Source organism: Marmota marmota, unplaced genomic scaffold (assembly GCF_001458135.2).
Source record: "Marmota marmota marmota unplaced genomic scaffold, marMar, whole genome shotgun sequence".
NCBI lineage: Eukaryota > Metazoa > Chordata > Mammalia > Rodentia > Sciuridae > Marmota > Marmota marmota.
The window spans coordinates 11,860,134-11,881,256 of record NW_026000016.1 but is presented as its reverse complement, the minus strand read 5'-3'; the positions used below and the strand labels follow the sequence as shown (position 1 = coordinate 11,881,256).

The 21,123-nt window shown below is 36.9% G+C and overlaps 1 protein-coding gene across 5 annotated transcripts in view; it reads right to left on the bottom strand.

Annotated features, from left to right (window-relative positions):
* The window catches only part of Mpp7 (MAGUK p55 scaffold protein 7), a 214,211-nt gene that overhangs the window by 120,958 nt on the left and 72,130 nt on the right, over nt 1-21,123 (bottom strand). For all 5 annotated transcript variants that reach the window (XM_048809158.1, XM_048809161.1, XM_048809159.1 and 2 more), the window contains exon 3: nt 10,846-10,964. In XM_048809158.1, coding sequence (XP_048665115.1) covers nt 10,846-10,964 — 119 coding nt within the window. The remainder of the gene's footprint in view (nt 1-10,845; nt 10,965-21,123) is intronic.

Here is a 21,123-nt window from a genome sequence, read left to right as displayed (position 1 = left end):
TTTCCTCCCTTACCAATTTGAAATTGGCGGGGGGGGGGGGGATGGGACGGGTAATAAGTGCTTCTGAGGGTCACAGCCCAGGGACTCAGGTCACTAAGAAACTGACATTTAATTATAAAATTATAAAATACCTTCACTCTCTAATAACTTATCACCATCAACAAGTGTCAGAGTAAGTAACAGTAGATCGTAACAGATCGTAACAAGACACAGGCTCCAAAAAGAGCTCAGAAGAAAATCCAAAGACAACAGATTGGGTGGCTGGGGACAGCATTAAGGAAACTAAAACCTCTGGCACTTGCCTATAGCAAGCCTTAAACACAGGCCAGTTCCAAGCCATATTAACATAAAATCTCACACCGAAAGTCTAATTATTTAGTTCCTATTACCTAGTACATCATGTCTAGCTTTCAACGGAAAATTACAGGGCATGATAATGGCAAGAAAAACAGTCTGAAGAGCTGAAGCAAGCTGCAGACTTGGTACTCAGATATGACAGAATTTGGAATCATGAAGTTGGGAATTTAAAATAAGCTTCATTAATATGCTAAATCAACTCATGGAAAAAGTGCACAACATGCAAGAAGAGATGGCTCATGTAAGGAGAGAGGTGGAAACTGATAGAGAATCAAAGTGAAATGCTAGAAATCAGAAATGACTATAATAGAAATGAAGACTGTCTTTGATGCACTCAACAGTAGAATGAACAGTCAAGGAAAAATTGAAGAGATGCTAAAAGAACTTTCCAACTGAAATGCAAACAGAAAAATGAATGAAAAGGTGAGGGTGGGGTGACAAAATATAAAAGAACTGTGGAACAATAAGAAGAGAAAGAGCATATTCAATAAAAGGAAAATCACAAAAAGAGAAAAAAGATCAGAGGAAATATTTGTGGTAATAATGCGGAGAATAACCTGAAATTAATAACAAATAACAAATCACACATCCAGGGAGCAGTGAAAAAAAACATTAAAAAGAAGAAACACCAAAAAATCTACATTTTGACATAATATTAAAACTTTAGAAAATCAAAAACAAAGAGAGAGGCTTGGGGGAAAGCCTGAGGGGAAAAACACCTTCCCTCTGATAGGAAAGGATAATACCATCAGATTTAAAAAGAATAAAAAAAGAATATCAGATTTTTTAAAAAATCAGAAACCATGCAAGCAAGAAGAAAATACTGCATTGTACAGTTTTTTTCTTCCAACACTTAAAACATATCTCATGTTTTAAGTGTTGGAAGAAAAATCTGTACAATGCAATTTTTATCTCCAGTGAAATTGTACTGCAAAAGTAAAGGAGAAATGGGGATTCTTTTCAGATAAATATACCTTCAAACCATAGCATATACTAATTAAAATAAAGAGAATAGTATGGGTAAAAGGAAGACTCAATTATAGGTCATCTAGGAAATTCAGAGCAAAATAAAGAGGCTGGAGAAAGATAAACCTTACTAACATAAACCAAAAGAATGCTGCAGTACACATACCAATTTCAAACAAAGCAGGGGACAGAAAAAGAAGTCAATTCTCCAAGAAGACATAACTATTCTTAAGGTTTATGGTCCTAAGAAAAGAATGTCAAAATTCACAAAGCATAACTGATACAGCTGCAAGAATGGACAAATCCACTATCATTCTTGAAAACTTCAACATCCCTCTGTCAGTTAATTGACAGATCCAGCAAAAGCTTCAGTAAGGATAAAGTCGAACCAAACAACACACCATCAACCAATTGGATCTGACATTTATGCAATATTTTATCAAATAATAGCAGCATAGACATTCTTTTCAAGCTCACATAGAACACTCACCAAAACAGACGACATTCTGCATCATAAAACATAAAACCTAAAAGAATGGAAATCACACAGCATGGAAGTTCAGATTACATGGAATTAAATCAGAAGTCAATAACAAAGACAGCAGAAAAAAAATGTCTAAATATTTAGAGATTAAAAAATTCTAAATAACACATGCATCAAAGAATTCTCAAGAATAATTTGAAATAAATGAAAATGGAACTCACGAAAGTTTGTGGATACCGAAAAACCAACAGTTCAAATTTATAACACAAAGTAAACATTTCAAAAACAGAAAAATCTAATATGCATAAATCTAACTTTCGCCTTTGGCAACTATAGAAAGAAATACAAGCATAAGACACGACACAATAAAACTAGAGCAAAATTAAGTAAAATTGAAATAGAAAAAAATAAAAACTGATAATCCTATAACCAGCCTAGCCAAAAAGGAAAAAGAAGGAAGAAAGGAAATGGAACAAAATATATAGTATGAATCGACGACAACCAAATATCAGAAATGAAAGAGGGGTCATAACTATTACCCCAAGGACAACCTTATGAACAATTCTGTCCTCAAATCTGACAACCTAAATGATATGCACCAATTTCTTAAAAAAAAAAAAAAAAAACTAGTGATAAAAACACCAAAAGAGAAAAAGACAATCTGAATAGGCTTATATTATTAAAGAAATTGAATCAATAATTAGTCAACTTCCAAAATAGTAAGTACCAGACCCTGGTGACTTCTACAAAACATTTAAGGAAGTTAAATGTACAATCAAACACAATGTCTGCCTAAGGATGGAGGGTTAGAAAACAAGTAGAAAGCAGAGAGTACACTTCTCATTCCGTGGATAACGCATATGAGGCCAACATTACCCCACAAGCAAAATTAGACAAATGACATTACAAGGTAGGAAAATTACAGAATAATATCATTAATAAACAGCAGTGCAAAACTTCTCATGAAAATGTTATCAAATTGAATCCAACAATGTATAAAATAATCATAGATCACAACCAAGTAGATTTACTACAGATATGTAAATATCGGTTCAACATTCGGGAATTAAGGATGTAATTCATCTCATCAACAGGCTAATGAAGAATAAAATCACATCAACAGATGCAAAAAAAAATTTTTAATCTAGCACCCATTCATAATAACTCTCAGCCAACTGGGAATAAATGTACTTTTTCAACCTGATAAAGAATAACAATGAAACAGCTATGGCTAACATCATATATACTAGTAAGAAACTAGATCCTTCTCCCATAAGATTATATGAAGGCAAAGATGTCCCTTCCCACCACTGCTGTTACATACTGCATAGGAATTTCTAGTTAATGTTATAAGACAAGAAAAGGAAGGAGAAAAAAGAGAAAAGGAAGAAATGAAACTGTCTTTGTTTACAGATTCAAATGTAAACAAATACAAAAACTTATATAAAATTTCTAGGAGATAACAGAGGAGAAAACCTAGGTTATCTTGAGTTTGTTGATGAGTTTTAGATACTGTCATGCATCACTAGATGATGGCAATACATTTTAATATTGGGGACACTTTCCAAAAAATGCACTGTGAGATGGTGTCCTTATTTGTGCAAACACAACTAAGACAGCTACGATCAAACTAGGCAACATAAACTCAAGGGACTGCAGTTGTATATGCAGTCCATTGTTGGCAGAAATGTCTTTATGACTAACTCCAAAAGTACAAAGAAAAACTGATGTGGGATTTTATATTAAAATTAGAAACTTATGCTGTATCAGATAACAAAGAGAATATAAAGAAAAGCCACAGTCTGACAAAATACATATCTGATAAAGACATATGTAAAAGATACAATGCAACAGTGAGGGGAAAAAAACAATTTAAAAAAAACAATTTTAAAAGGTGTCTCTGAAGAGACATCTCAACAAAGAAGATGTACAGATGACAAACATACAAAAAGAAAACATATGAAAACTTAACAGGTTTCAAGGAAATTGCACACTGAAATAATAATGAGATACCACTACACACCTATTACAATAACAGAAATTATTTTTAAAAAAAATGGACCATACCAGCTATTCCCCTTCTCGGTCTATTCCCTAAAGACCTAAAAAGAGCATGCTACAGGGACACTGCTACATCAATGTTCATAGCAGCACAATTCACAATAGCAAGACTGTGGAACCAACCTAGATGCCCTTCAATAGACGAATGGATAAAAAAAATGTGGCATTTATACACAATGGAGTATTACTCTGCATTAAAAAATGACAAAATCATAGAATTTGCAGGGAAATGGATGGCATTAGAGCAGATTATGCTAAGTGAAGCTAGCCAATCCCTAAAAAACAAATGCCAAATGTCTTCTTTGATATAAGGAGAGTAACTAAGAACAGAGTAGGGACGAAGAGCATGAGAAGAAGATTAACATTAAATAGGGATGAGAGGTGGGAGGGAAAGGGAGAGAGAAGGGAAATTACATGGAAATGGAAGGAGACCCTCAGGGTTATACAAAAGTACATACAAGAGGAAGTGAGGGGAAAGGGAAAAATAATACAAGGGGGAGAAATGAATGTCAGTAGAGGGGGTAGAGAGAGAAGAGGGGAGGGGAGGGGGGATAGTAGAGGATAGGAAAGGCAGCAGAACACAGCAGACACTAGTATGGCAATATGTAAATCAATGGATGTGTAACTGATGTAATTCTGCAATCTGTATATGGGGTAAAAATGGGAGTTCATAACCCACTTGAATCAAAGTGTAAAATATGATATATCAAGAAATTTGTAATGTTTTGAACAACCAACAATAAAAAATTTTAAAAAAAATGGACCATACCAAATGCTGATGAGGATACAGGGCAACAGGAATTCTCATTCATCTTTGGCGGTAATGCAAAATGGTATAGTCATTTATGATGATAATCTGGGCAGGACTCTGAGCACACCTGTAATCCCAGCAGCTCAGGAGTCTGAGGCAGAAGGACTGCAAGTTCAAGACCAGCCTCAGCAAGGGGGCCCCTTAAGCAACTTAGTGAGACACTATGTCAAAATCAAAAATAAAAAGGGCTGAGGATGTGGCTCAGTGGTTAAGAGGCCCTGGGTTCAATCCACAATACTAAAAAGAAAAAAAAAAAAAAAGAAGATGACAATAATCTGGCAGTTTTCTTAGAAAACTAAACACAGTGTTACTGTATGATCCAGTAATCATGTTCTTATCATTTGCCCAAATGAGTTGAAAATATATCCATATAAAAAGCTGCACATGTATATTTATAGGAGCTTTACCTGTAATTACTTGAAACTGAAGGCAATGAACATGTCCTTCAATTAGTGAAAGGAGAAAAACTGTGGTACATGCATACAATGGACAAAATACTATTCAGTGACATAAAGAAATGAATAATTGAGCCATGAGATCTGAGTAAGATCTGATGAAACCTTACACACCACTAAATTGAAAAAGTCGATCTGAAAAGGCCTATATGATGCCAAGTATATGCCAGTCTGAAAAATGCAAAATCACAGAGGCAGTAAGAAATCAAGTGGTTGCTGAGATAGGGAGAGAAGATAGGTAAAGAACACAAGTTAGATTCATAGGGAGGTGAAACTATCCTTTGTGATATTGCCACGGTGGATACATGACAATGTGCATTTGTCAAAGGTACAGAATCATTCAACACAAAGAGCCCTGATGCCAACTGTGAACTTCCGTTAATAATAATATATCAATGTCAAATTGATAAACATACCATGTTAACACAAGAGATTAATAGTAAGAGAAACTGGTGGGAGTGCTTGAAAAGCACTTGATTTCTCTATTGGTTAAAAAGACTTCAATAGGAAAACACAGTAGACAAAGAATCCCAAGAAGCCATTTTTCCAAAGACAATACATAAATAGCTAATGGACACATGAAAAGATGCTTAACATTATTTAGTCATGCCTCACTTCATATCCAGTAGGATGGCTAGAATCAAAAACCCAGATTAAAAATAAGTGTTGGTAAGGAGATATCCACTGCTGGTGGGAATATAAAATGGTGCAACCACTTTGGAAAATATTCTAGCAGGTCTTTAAAATGTTAAACACAGAGTTACCATTTGACCAAACAATTCTATTCTTAAACATATACCCCAGAGAGTTGAAAACATATCTACACAAACACCTGAACACAAATGTTCTTAACAACACTATTCTTAACAGCCCAAATGTCTATCAATGGATAAACAAATGTAGCATATCTATACTGGACTATTCTGCGAAAGAAAGGAATGAGGTACAGATACATACCAGGTGTGGGTGAAGCTTGGTATTAAAGTAAGTGACAGATGTGTCACCAAAAAAGCACATGATTCCATCTTTATGAAATATCCGAATGGGCAAATACACAAAGACACGAAGTAGATTAGTAGATGCTTAGACCTGGGATGGATAGGAGGATGTAGGGATTAGAGGACAATAACTAGGGGTACAGGGTTTCTTTCTGAGGTAGTCAGAAGGTCCCAAAGTTGACAGTAGAGATTGTTGTATACAACCTTGTAAATACACTAAAAATAACAGAATTTTGTTTTAAATTTATGAATTGTATAGTGTTCAAATTATATCTCAACAAATGTTAACCAAAAAAAAAAGTTATCACCTAAATGTTAATGAATCCCAAATAGAGTCGCCAAGTTTCACAAGTAAAAATACAAATACTGCATGGTTCATGCTTACACTAAAAACTTCCACACTGTGTATCTGAAGTTTAACTTCATGTCCTGTACTTTTCACCATAGCCCTTCCCCCATACTGATTTTTCTCAACCCGGAACATAATTATCCTCACTTCTAGGTGCACGTATCCAATCACATAATAGGCATATCTATCTGATTATGCTCCAAATACCAAACAAACATAAACAAACTAAAATCAACTCTCATTTCCTCTGAGGACCAGCAAATAGGTAAGAACTGGTACCTGGGACCTTAAGTCTGGCTCCTGGAGTGTACTTTCAACTCCCAGTGACCTGGTATAAACCCAGTGGCTGGATCCCAGGGCAGGAGTTTTGAGACATTAAGTACAGCACACATGCTGGGATCAGTCTCTGTTTCTCAAACTAAAAATCAGCTCCCCTTTCCCAACACTCTGCCACCATCACCCTTGAACTAGAATCTCATGCTCCATCAGTCTCATGCTCCATCAGGTATACCAATTTGCTTCTGCAAGAAAAGTATTCTTTCAATGGGAAAGAAATGGGCAAAGAATCCCAAGTAGTCATCTTTCTAAAGATGATACACAAATAGTGAAGAAAATGTTCATAATAGCTAGGAAAATGTTCATTTCTTTACTACCCTGCTTTAAACCTTCCAATACAATGGCTCCACCAGTCTGTACACCTTGGGTGGTTTAAGAATAGGTCTCTGCTTAACTTTTTGCCACATGTTGTCCACTCTTTCTTAATTCACATACCAGCCAAAAGATAGTCCTTATTCTAAGGATACAACTCTTGCTCTTACCTCCAGACATTCTGCATGTTACTCCTCTGACCTAAACTCCCACTCTCCCCCAGAAATCTTACCTGAACAACTCCTACTCAGCTTGCAGGGTCTAGCTGACATCAAATCCTCCAGGGGCCCCTCCCTGAGGCCGGTGTTGAGTTACACACCTTGTGTCTCTCATAAAAGCTCTCAACGTGATCTACCACAGAATATTTTAATTGTTCCATCTTTTCATCTGAGTCCTCTGGGAGACTGGAGATTCAACAAGGAAGGGGACTGTGCCTACCACCTTAGACATTTCAGCCCTGACAGTCCCTATAGTGCCTGGCACATAGTAAGTACTCCACAAACAGAGTGTGAACAAATTAATCAATAATCAAAAGTTAAAGTTCTGTAACAACATTACAAGGATCTAGCTGAATATTTACCATCATTCCTTTAAGGCTGAAACCACTAAAATAAGCACAGTAGTTCAACCATAAGGAGCTGTGTCTTTAAAATATCAATTTGTGTTTGCTGAAATATCTCAGAATCTGAAAAAAGAATAAAATTCAAATAACTACTTCTTTGCTCCTGCCCTCACATACATCTGGCTATTTAAATGAGGAAAACACACCAACTATTTAAAAAGTAATGACAGTTTGATATTATCATCCTAGAAATCCAACACAACTATGAGTTAAAAACGGAAATTTCTTGAAGAAACTACAACCCAGTTTCAAAGCAATATAATATCTAAGCTAGACTGTCATATTTTTTCTATAGAGAAATTAAAACAGATTACAAACATACAAACAACTAAATAAAAATAAAATTTCAAGAGATCTCAATAGAAAAGAAAGTCAGGGGTAGAAGATAAATCTACAAATATTAGAACATAAAATATATCCTTCAAGGGCCAGTATATTTGCTAATGATGGGTCAAAAATGTGGCTATACACCTAAGACTGCTGCTCCATTGCACTTACTAGGATCATGTAAATTATAATATGCTTCCTTCCACTCCCCCCATGTATATATATTTTTCTATTCCTTTTCCAGGTTCTCTCTCAGTACCATTTTCCTTCTGTTATTTACAAAATCTCATACTCACAGATTTTATTATTCAGTTTTTCTACTTAATATCTAAAAAAAAAAAATCCTCAGTTACCACCCGGAAGGATAATCCTATTTCTTTCCAGTGACAAGCTCAATACCCCAAAGTGGCATGCTGTACCTGTTTACACACTGAAATGCCAAGATGCCTCTTTTTAAGTCTATTTTACATTATCTCCAAAGACTTTTCGTATTTAAAACTGTGTGATGATTTACAACTAGCTTTTTTATATACAAAATCTGATGATGAAAATTTTGTGCTAGGATATAAAAATCAAATTTTGTGTTCACCCAGTTCTAAATCACAGACTAACAGCTTTAACTTCAGGCAAAAGCTCATAAAACCAAAGCACATTTTGATTCACTCTAAAACAAATCTTTTCAAACAAATTCCTTTTGCTCTACCAAGATTTATGTACAAAAGCTGAAGGCTTCTATCCTCCAACCTTGAATAGAGGCACTTGGAATACAGAGAAGCATTTTTTTCCAGCTGTTTAAAACTACAATCCCATGAGTCTGCCTCCTGGAGGCATTTAGACTCTACTTATTTGAAACTAACAGAATGGGTCAGTCAAAGGACACACTTGGTCTGCATCTGATCAATGTTGGGGGTGGGTAGAAAATATTAAGAAATTGAGAATGTACTAGAGGTACATAATAAAACTAATTTTTAAAAGACATTTTATACTAATTATGGAAAAATATTTAGAATAGCACACGTTAACCATGCTATCTAAATACCGGCAACAGCAATTTATTTGCTTCTATTTTTAACAAACCAGATAGCGACACCTTCCGGGATGCTTCCTAACTACTTGTTACTGACATATACTTTGGAAAACAGCCTACGCTTAACAGTTACCAGCCAATGTAACTTGAGAATCTGTTGTATACCTTAGTTTTGTTCTTTTAATAGAAATAACAACCACCTCTGTAGTTTTTCACGTGCTGTGTAATTATCTTTTGCCTCAATACTTAATAATGTCTATTTAACATTGCCTAACCTACACATCTATCAAAGAACTTAGGGTCTTCGTTATTTTATCTGAAACTTGCAACCCTGCCAACAGATATTCTAACTTCCATTTTACATAAGGAAATTGATATAGTAGTCATGCTCTAAAAAAATACAAACATACAGTCATTGTTTGGGGACATTTTATTTAATAATCAAGGGATGATGATGCCAAATCAAATACACTCTACTCCCCCATCAAAGGATCAAGTCAATATAAATCAATCCATAGCTATTCGACTCCCATACATACAACACAGAAATATTTCTATGATTACCTCACCAAGTCATAAACTTCATCCACTGTAATCCCAAAACCATTTCTAAGAAACCCCAAGAAAGCAACTAAACTGCCTAAAATTATTTAGAGCACAAAGATACCTTGGCAATTACCTTATTATAAAAAGTAAATAAATGAACAAATAAAACTTTAAATGCATTGCCAGGGAAATGCCATGTATCAGCTTTCACTTCTTGAGAACTGTTACTACTCAGAGCACACAAATCTCAGTAAATTGCACAACAAGAAAAAATATATATATATTTATATATATTTCTGTTCCATAATGTAATTGCAACTAGAAGTGGCTCCTTTTCAAATACTGTACATCAATTAAAAGCCTCCTATCATGACAGACAACCATAACAAATTTAGCTGAATTAAGCATAGGTCCAGATTTCATGGAGGCAAAGGTTTCTACCTCCTACAGACTCAAGTAAGTCTCTAAATTTCTTTCAGCTTGAGTTAAATGAGAGAAAATGCAATTCATATTTCCAGAAGCAAGAGTAACATATTTTCCAGTAAGTTTCTTGTTCCCATTTTACTATTTTAAGAGTTCTGATCACTCCCAGTGTTTCTGTAAGCAAGATCTGGTTCCTGGTGGCTGATCATTTTCATGGCATGATGCTTCACTAAAACCGTCTCCAAAAACTGTTTTTATTCATATTTAGGTTCAGTGTATTTATCTACAAAATACCATTTCAATGGAGTTGTGCCAATAAAAGAAAAGAGCTTACTAGAATTTCAGTTGACTTTGTTAAAGGAAATTATTTTAAATTAATGTGGCTACTGAACTGCTGCCATCCTTGACCTCAGAAAATATATTCCTTCTAATTTTTGCTGTGAACATTTATTTATTTAAGTTAAATTCCAGCTCATGAATGTTGACCATGAAGGAGGCTAAACCTTCCTGCTACTATTTCATATTCTTTTTCTAAACAAGGGCGACCACATGTTTGCTGCATTAGTATGCACAGCCAGATCACCACCATTAAGTGAAATCATCTATGTATTTTTGGTAGAATCTTTAACAACTTCCACGCCTGTCAGTGAAATGAAACAAGGCTGTTTTGTTTTCAGAGAGCAACAATTTGATCTCTGGTTTACTAGATGGCGCTCAAAATATTTTTCCATATGTTTTTTGCAAAGAGAATCTGACATCAGCATGGTTTACCTTTACCAGTGAATGCAGGCTTTTTTCACCAAACATATCCCAGAGGAAGGTCAGGTCTTCCTGGCTATCCACATGTGGCTGCAGCTGGGCTGGCAGAGCAGCCAACAGCTCATAGAGACCTATAAAATGAAAATAAAACACAAAGCGTAATCTTAGAGTGATCTCATTAATTTCGCTTAAGGTGTGTGTAAATGACGGCTGGAACATGTCATTTTAACTGGATTTGTATTCTGGGTCATCAAGCAAAACACTGCGCCAAAGAAGCAAAGTGAAGTTTTTTGATTTTTCAATTCCAAAGAAGTATGTATTAACAGACAAGCTTTTACCTTTCACGGTTGTCAACATTCTGCAGTCATCCAAGTTTACATAACCCAAGACAGAAAATGTGTACAGGTTTTCAGAAAAAAGAAGAAAACGCATACATTCCTTTCTTTAATCGTTATTACATTTCCCTCACTGCTAGCCAAAGAGTGAAATGAGTCATGAATAGGAAAAACTTCCTTAGGAGAACAGAAAATTGATAGAGTGGTCTACTAAAAAGGCTTTGCAGTGTCCAGAGAGTTCCTAATAACATAGAGCTTCAAAGTATTTGTATAACCTAACATCAAAAATCAAGTTCTACTAAGGAAGACCAAATAATCTGCCCATGGTGCTACATTATTGTAGTCAACAATTAAGAAAGAGAAAGCTACACAGGACTGAGTCTAAATTGGGGATACGTGACGTTCACCTAACTCCCCTCTGAAAGAGTTAAAATAGCAGACACAGGTTCCCATGGCACTGCTCACTGGAAGACTCCTAGGGGCAGACAGTAGCATAGTGTTCCACAGTAGCATGCTCACAAACCATCCATCTCCATCACAGGCCGTCAGACTCCTGTCCAAGAAATGTTGCAACAGCGCTTGCCCGAGACTCTTTAGGGAGGTGACCTGGCAGAAGTCAGTATCAACTCATAGCACATGTTTCATTTTCCAGTGGGATTACATGAGGTAAAAAGGACAAAATTCCTTTTATTTCTGTCTGCTGTCTACAAAAACACCAAGACCTCATGGGACCAGCAACACACGGGACTGCTGTTATTTTGGGTCTGAATAAGTGCTGCTGTTCATCACGGGGACAGCTTTACAAGATATTTAGCTAGCAAAGAATAGTATATTATGGGCTGCTGATTAGTAGATCTATTATCTTCCTAAAGCAGGATCACACCCTGCTAATCAGTGATAATTCACAAGCAAATGCATAAGGTACCACTTTGAAAGTTTGATGAGTAACTTGGGAGATTTGATTAAATTCAAACATTCCTGGGGCTGTACTTAGACCCCACCAAAAAGCTAAAACTCTATTAAAAAAAAAAAAAAAAAACATTTCTCCCAATTACATTCTTAAATATTTTTGATGCTTTACATTTATTCCCTTAAAAACCTGGAATCCTGCCTAAGCCAGCTCTTATTTCCCATTTTGTAAAACTGTTTTTAAAGTATGTCAACCTAACTCAATAACAACATAGGTCTCTCTGTGTGTGAAAATGTGTGTATGTATGTGTGTGTGTGTCTCTGTCTCGTTTCTCCCCCTCCACATAGCTTCAAGATCAGTAGTTACGGTCAGAGGTTCAAAATGTAAAATCATGTTAAAAGAGAGTGGAATTTCATTCTTTTACGACTGATTTCAGAAGTTATAAAAATAATTACCCATCCTTGGTAATATGAGTTAGAGTTCAATTAAGGATAACTAAGTCAGCTGTGATATAACTTACACAGGTCAGTATTCAACATGTTTCATATGTAACTCAGATCCAGTCATTGTTATTACTAATTATTGTTATTAATCATATTATTACTGAAAAAGCAAAAGTTCAGATCAAACAAACATAGATTCAAACCCCATACTTGGGAGCATTTCACATAAGTTATCTGAATCTTGTTTCCCTCATGTGTTTAAAAGGAAATGACAGAAGGCGTAGCTCAGTGGTAGAGTGCCTGCCTAGCATGCACAAGGGCCTGGGTTCAACCCCCAGTACTGGGGGGGCGGAAAGAAATAATTGACAAGTGGTAAAACCGCACAAACTACACACACACACACACACACACACACACACAATAGTACATAGAAAACTAGTGAAATCTGAATAAAGTCAATGGGGTGTCCTTCCATTCTGTGGTGCTATCACAAAATATCACAGGGTAATTTATAAATGATATAAATAATACACATTTACATTAAAGTCAGAGCAAATGAGCAAGAGGGGGCCAGGCTCACTTTTACAGAAGCCCACTCTTGCATTAGCATCAGTCCACTTGTGAGATCAGAGCCCTCATGACCTGATCACCTCTTCTGAAGTCCAGTCTCCCAACATCATTGCATTGGGGACAAAGTTTTCAATACAAGAACTTTCACAGACACATTCAAACCACTGGCTGTTTATTCCAATGGCAATTTCCTAGTCTCCACAACTCTGCTGTAGTTACGCAGGAGGTTATCACTGGGGAAAAGTGGGTGAAAGGTAGAGGTCTCTCTGTATCATCTGTTCCATCAACATGTGAATCTACAATTACCTCAGAATAAAATATTAACTTAAAACAGAAATGGTGGTTTAAAAAAATCATTGTAAGAATTGAACGGAACAGTGCACGTGGCAGCATTTAGTGTCATGGCTGGCAGAATAGGTACCTGATAAAAGGTAATCCTCTCATTTCCTTCATATCCCTTCCTCTAGAATGAAATACCATTTCAACTCAAAGGTTTAAAGTCAAAAAACAACAGCTTAGCCATACATTCCAACTGGATACAATACTACACTGAGAAATAAAACCACCCTAGTCTTTTACATATGGAAAGTGTTAACTTTGCCCAAATACTGCTTCCATTTTGTGGAATAAGTCATATTAAGCTTAAATTTAAAAAAAAATAGTAATTTTTCTGTTAGCAGAAGCTCATAGACCTGAGTTTTCTGGGTTTGACTAGCTTTATGCAATTGTAATTTATATGCTACCACAGGCTGGCACCTAGTGACCACAGCAAGCCTTGCCCTTCAGCTACCATATCTGGTAACCAGGACCAAAGCCAGAGAGATAGAACAGTGTCAACCAGAAATTAAACATGGCTCAAATAAAAAAATAACAGGGTAGAGGTGTGCGCATTCTGAATGAAGACAACACAATCACTTACAAAGAAATATTACAGGCCCTAAAATCCATCTCTGTCCACACAAAAAACTTGATCTGTGTTCTGACATGTTTCAAAAGACTCCTAATTTTCAGCTCCTAGAGTTATAGTAGTGAAGAATGTCACAAAATCCAAATCTTTTTGAACCTGAATATCCACAGAGCAAGAAATGAGTTTAGATAGCAAGAAATATTCTTTGAAATGTTTACCTAAATCGTCTTTGTCCTTGATAAAGAACTGTGATAATGAAAGCCTGCATTTTGCAGTCATTCAAGGTCATGAATGCTTCATTCTGAAAAGCACAGTACCTATGAATCAGGCACTGTGCCAAGCTCTAAAGGTCTAAGACCCATCAGACATGGCTCCCATCCTCAGAAGTTTATAGTACAGAAGACAAACACAGACAGGTCCATTAGTGAGAGGCAAAGGAAGGGGCCGATTCTTAGAAATGAAGAAGACATAAGGAAAGTCTTTACAAAAGTTGGTAACACCTGAGTCTTAGTTGTGGTTTGAATGTGTCCTTCCAAAAGCTTGTTTGGAAATTTAACCCCCAAAGAAAGAGTGTTGGGAGGTGATGACTAATGGGAGGTGATCAGGCCATAAGGCTCCTCCTGCTGCAGTGACCCTCCAGTTCCCTCTATGACAAAATTTAACATCATAACAGCAGCAAATTGATTTAAATCTTCTACAAATTGATTTAACCGAATGTGGGCCTCATGAATGGATTCAGACCTTCATCATGGGAACAGGTTTCTCATCGTGTGAGTTCATTATAAAGGCTAAGTTCTGTCTTTCTGTCTGTCTCCATCTCTGTCTCTCTCTTTTTGCTTTTCTGCCATGTGATGCCACAGTAAGAAGGCCCTTACTATACCGTCCCCTCAATGTTGGAACTTCCATCCTCTAGAACCGTGAGAAAATAAATTTCTATTCATCATAAATCACCCAGTCTTTGAAATACAAGATGCCCTCCTATCCAAGGGGGATATTTTCAAAGATCTCCAGCAGATGCCTGAAATCACAACAGTACCAAACCCTATGTATACTATCACTCCCTCTATATACTCTCTTGCTTTGGGGCCATGATGGAGTAAAACAAAGGCTACTTGAGCATAAACACTGTGATAGCATGGCAGTGGATCTGACAGGCAAGGCCCACAAGATGATTAACAGTTGGGCAGTACACACAGTGTGGATGTGCTGGGCAGAGGGCTGATTCATGTCCAAGGTGGGGCAGGACAAGGTTTCATCACACTACTCAGGATGGTGCACAATTTAAAACGCATGAATAGTTTATTTCTGGAATTTTGCACAGAATATATTTGGACTACAGTTGACCACGGATAATGGAAACTACAGAAAGCAATATCATTGGAAATTACTGTACTTTGTTATAACTGCACAAAATAGACTAAGAAAGTATTTAAAAGCTATGCTCCTAAAAAGCAATACTTGCTGAGCTCTTATATTCAGAGAACTATGCTACTCATTGGAGATACAACTAAAAAGAAAAAACCATTGTCTCATTCTCTCTCATACTCTTTAATGACACAGACTACGTTATAGATGTGACCAAGCATAAAACAATCCTAAACGTAAGGATCTCCTATCTGCCCAAGGAATGACACGAAATATTTTTCTGAATAAAGACATAATTAGGCTGCCAAGGAAATATATCTTAATTATTCAATTACACGTAATTAATAATTCAAACAATTCATTTTTAACAATGTTGATAAAATATTCACACTTGCTTATAGCATTTAAATTATAATTTAATTAGGAACACATACTTTAATTCCCTAAAAAGTGAGATATATTAGTCTAGATGTCTTTTTACCTTACTTGTACATTTCATGTAACCATTTTATTTAAACTCTTCACAATGACTTCCTATCATTGATTCCACTGTTAGTTAGAATATATCATTTTCACCTCTAGATAAATTGTGTAAGAGACAGCATTTATTTTATTACCTACAAGATGCTATCACTAGGAATAATCTGCCTAAAGCTGATACTTTTTCATTTGTCACATACTCCTACAGTTTGCCTCTACAACAGAACCACTTAGTAACTTTAAAAGTATCTTTAATGGCCATGCACCGTGGTCCATGCCTGTAATCCCAGTGGCTTGGAAGGCTGGGCCGGAGGATCATAAGTTCAAAGCCAGTCTTAGCAAAAGCAAGATGCTGAGCAACTCAGTGAGACCCTGTCTCTAAACAAAATACAAAATAGGCTGGGGATGTGGTGCAGTGATCAAGTGTCCCTGAGTTCAATCCCTGGTAGCCCCCCCAAAAAAATATATCTTTAATATCTTCAAGTATGAGATCATAAACCTTCTCCAGGGACTGAAGAGACAGAAACATTCTAGGGGTGCATAAAACTGAGGGGCTAGCAGGCAAGGAATAGCCCTCTGGTGTATCAGCACATGGGGCCTAGAAGTCAACCTGGGGAATGTCTATGGGACTCACTGAGAATCTGTCACTGGGCATGGTACTAAACACAAGGGGAGTGAGTGCCTCTGAACACCCTCACATGGTGCTGTCAACCAGCCCAGGAAGCAAATGAAAAACCACCATGAGGAAAAAAGTGTCCTCCTGCTGCAGTGTCCCTCCAGTTCCCTCTATGACAAAATTGAACATCATAACAGCAGCAAAAGAGAAGCAGGCAATGAAGGATAGATCTGAAGCTAAGAGGCAAAGAAGTGATAAAACTGGCTCAGTCTTCTACAAATTGATTTAACCGAATGTGGGCCTCTTTCGGGTGGGGGAGTCTCTTTTTGTTTTGGTATGGCCTTCTGTTGTTTGGCAAGTGGGGATACAACGAAAAATATCTAGTGACTAGTGAAGGTAGACGTTTTACTAATATGGATTTATTTGAAGGGGAAATACTATTTAATCAAAGGTTTGTATTTACATTTGCTTATTTTAACAGTATGTGAAGAGTTCAGTTGAAGGACAGTAAGTCAAAGTTCTGAGTTTAACAAATGACAAATGAATATTCTTGTGATGGTTGATTTTATGTGTCAACTTGACTGGGCTATGGGATGCCTAGGTGTCTGACAAAGTATTATTTCTGGGTGTGTCAGTGAAGGTGCTTCTTGAAAAGAATTTACATTTGATCCAATAGACTGAGTAAAGAAGATCCATAGTCAACAATATGGTCAGGCATCATCCAATCCATTGAGGGAACAAAAAGGTGGAGGGAAGATGAATTCCATTTCTTTGAGTTGGGACAACTGTCTTCTGCCCTCATCTCAGAAATGGGAGCTCCTGGTTCTGAGGTCTTCCAACTCCAGCAGCCCCCACCCATCTGGCCTCCATCCCTAGTTCTCGGGCCTTCAGACTCACAACACTGGCTCCTCTCTTCTCAAGCTTTTCCCCTCCAGCTGAATTATATCACCAACTTTCCTGGTTCTTCAGCTTGTAGATGGTGGATCATGGGACTTATCAGCTCCTATAACAAGTGAGTCAATTCCCATAATGAATCACCCCTCACAAATACACACACATATATATGTGTGTGCATGTATGCATGTGGGTGTATGGATACTTAGATATACATATCTTCTTTTGTGTTTGTTTCTCTGTGGAACCTTCATATAAATCTGATCAAAAGAGAACTCTCTTTTAACATTAGCCTCTTAACAAAAGCATATTAGTTAAAAAATTAACAAAAACAGATCATGATTTCCCAACATTAAAAAAAAAAGAAGATGGAAAGCAGTATGGAGATTCCTCAGAAAACCTGGAATGGAACCACCATTTGACCCAGTTACCCGACTCCTCAGTTTATACTCAAAGGACTTAAAATCAGCATACTACAGTGATGCAGCCACATCAATGTTTATAGCAGCCCAATTTACAACAGCTAAACTATGGAACCAACCTAAATGCCCTTCAACAGATGAATAGATAAAGAAAATTTGGTATGTATACAAAATGGAATATTATTCAGCCTCGAAGAAAAATGAAATTATAGCATTCTCAGGTCAATGGATGGAACTGGAGAATATCATGCTAAGCAAAATAAGCCAAACCCAAAAAACCAAAGGCCGAATGTTTTCTCTGATAAGCAGATGCTAATACACATTGGGGTAGGGGGGAGAATGAAGGAACTTTGACAGAGGGGACTGAGGGGAGGAGTTGTGGGGATGGGAAGGACCGTGTAATGAGACGGACATCATTACCGTATATACATGTATGATTACACTATCTGTGTAACTCTGCACCATGATCAGCCCAAGGAAGGAGAAGTTGTGCTCCATTTGTATACAGTGTATCAAAATGCACTCTACTATCATGCATAATTAATTAGAACAAATTAAAAAAATAAAAAAAATAGGGGCTAGAGGTATAGCTCAGTGACAGGGCACTAGCCCAGCATATATGGGCCCTCAATTCCCAGTACTATATTAACAATAATAATAAATAATTCTTAAGCAGGAGAAAACAACACAAAGTACAGAGTGGGCAAAAATTTTAGGGGCTAGTTTAGTTCCTGTTACTGATAACAGGATCTAATTGCAGAGAGATGCAAAGATGTTTGAAGATTTTTAAATAGGTCACTGACTCCTACTGTTTGGGAACCAAATCTTGTCACCTCATCTCTTCTTTCTGGAGGAATTTTATATGGCAAATTCTAGTTGTATGTAATCATGAAAAGCAATACTAATGAGAAGGCTTCCAGTACAGTACAAAATCACTCACTCTGTGAGCTAGTTCATTAAGCCATGTCCTCTATAGACTTATGATCTTAATTTAACTTCACTGACTTATTTGATCAGATTTAAATGTGCTATAGCTGGCTTCCCTATAACCATGTTTTAAATCTGTCACTTTTCCTTGAAGATAAAAACTATAGGCTTTGAGGTAATGAATTATTTGATTGGACTTAAATATGCTGTGTCTAACTTCCCTGTAAACACAACTGCCATTATTCTTAAAGACTTAAGACTTTTTCCCTTCGACAACTTGTAGTCCAAATATGTTAAGGCTTCCCAAGCTCTGGGCAACCTAATGGACAGAAGGTCAGTAGCAGTGATTGATGATCAGTTTTAAATACTTTTGATGCTTTTACAACTTCAAAAAATTTGTCTTGCAATTTTTGTTTGCAATATTTAGATAAGAGAGGTACTGTCGAGCTAAAGTTGTTTTGTATCATAATCTTACTATCTTTACATAGGATAGGTATAAGTAATAGGTGTGATCCCACCAAGGATTAGGGAAGGCAGACAATACTGACATTACCCATGAGGACATGTTGAATAAACAATTCACCCAGAGTTTTAATAAGTTAACCAGAAATTAATCACAAAGTATCATCATCTTGTGCTAATTATATATTTCATTACCTTTTTTTTAGTTGTAGATGGACACAATACCTTTATTATTTATGTATTTATGTGGTGCTGAGGATTGAACCCAGTGCCCCATGCATGTGAGGCAAGTGCTCTACCACTGAGCCACAACCCCAGCCCTATTTCATTACCTTTTTAAGATTACTCACCCACTGGACTTTATCACAGTATTTGTAACTGAAAGTAAAAGTCTCATCATCATAGGCAGACCCCCATTAATTTTTCATTTTGCCTACTAAAACTAGCTGTTAAAAATTATGCCTGTTTCTATCCTCTCTCCCCTTTAATCTACCCTCCACCAGCAACTGATAAAGCTTCCTAAGATAATACTAAGCAATAATTATTACCAGTAGCAATCCCCAGTAGCATTGATCATGCATCATATTTGCAGAACTCTGACACTTAGTAAGTGCTTCAGGGGTTATCTCATTTAGTGCTATTACATCTCCATGTTCCAGAAGAACACATATTTACCCTAGTAAGTAGCATATTCAAAACTTAAACTCAGCTCTGGCTTGTGCTTCCTGTAATAATCCTATCATGTTAATCTACTAAAATATCTTCAGCAGCTACCTACAAGAGAAAAATGGAATGGCTTATCTGAGACCCAAAGTATAGATGGATCAAATACTTCAAACAATTTGTGAAATCACAAAAGTAGCAGAGGAAGATTTCACAGAATATTTGGGGGGAAAAAAAAACTTTGAAAAACTTTGAAACTGTAAAAGGCATCCTGCGTAAACCACGTCATGTGTGGCAAGGCAAGAAGCATTAATTGCAAAGGACAACAGTAGCCCAGTATAAGGTGGATCCCAAGAGCTCAGTGGACAGCTAACAGCAGTGATGTGTAAAGTAGCCTGGGTGGGCCACAAGGAGAAGGCGACAAAGGTGCACAGGCCCAAAGGTACAGTGGTTGGCCACACAGGCAATCTGAGGGAATCTGAATTCTCAGTAGAATTGTCAGAAATTTTTTTAAAACAAGATTTTTTTTTTCAGGACAAGGCACTAAGGAAAAGGGGCAACATAACCAGCATGATTGCAGAAAAGGGAGCACAAGAGGTGGTGCAAGAGAGGCCATGGGGCGGGTAGGGGCAGAGCAGGGATCGATAGGGCCTGGCAGGGATGTGCACTGAGGAGTGGAAAGATCTGACTTACAGGACAGAAGGCTACTGAATGGAATGTGGACTGCAGGAAGTCAGGGGTGGAATCTGAGAGCTTTTCTGGAAGGTCAATGGAGTGATCCAGGCACCAGGGGACGGTGGCCTGGTCTCAGGTATTAGCCAGCAGTAGTGGTGGACTTTAAAACAACATACTATAGGACACAGCCATATCAATATTTATAGCAGCACAATTCACAATAGCTAAACTATGGAATGAACCTGGATGTCCTTCAGTGGATGAATGGATAGGGAAACTTTGGTTTATACACACAACGGAACATTACTCAGCATTAAAAGAGAGTAAAATCATGGCATTTGCAGATAAAGGGATGGAGCTGGAAAATATAATGCTAAGTGAAGTTAGCCAATTGTTAAGGTCTGTAAACAAGTCTGGATGGTGCCTGGCATTTTGCCAGAGGGAGTGGTTTGTGAAGTAACGCCATCGAGCCATTAAGTGTGGAGATTCCTTATTGGTTGACTGCTGTATCTATTTTATGTTAATTAGATAAGCTGTGTGGAATATATATACCCCTCGGGTCCTACAATAAACGGCTCCCACTCCTGCTGTATCAATCTACACAAGTTCCTCGTCACCCCC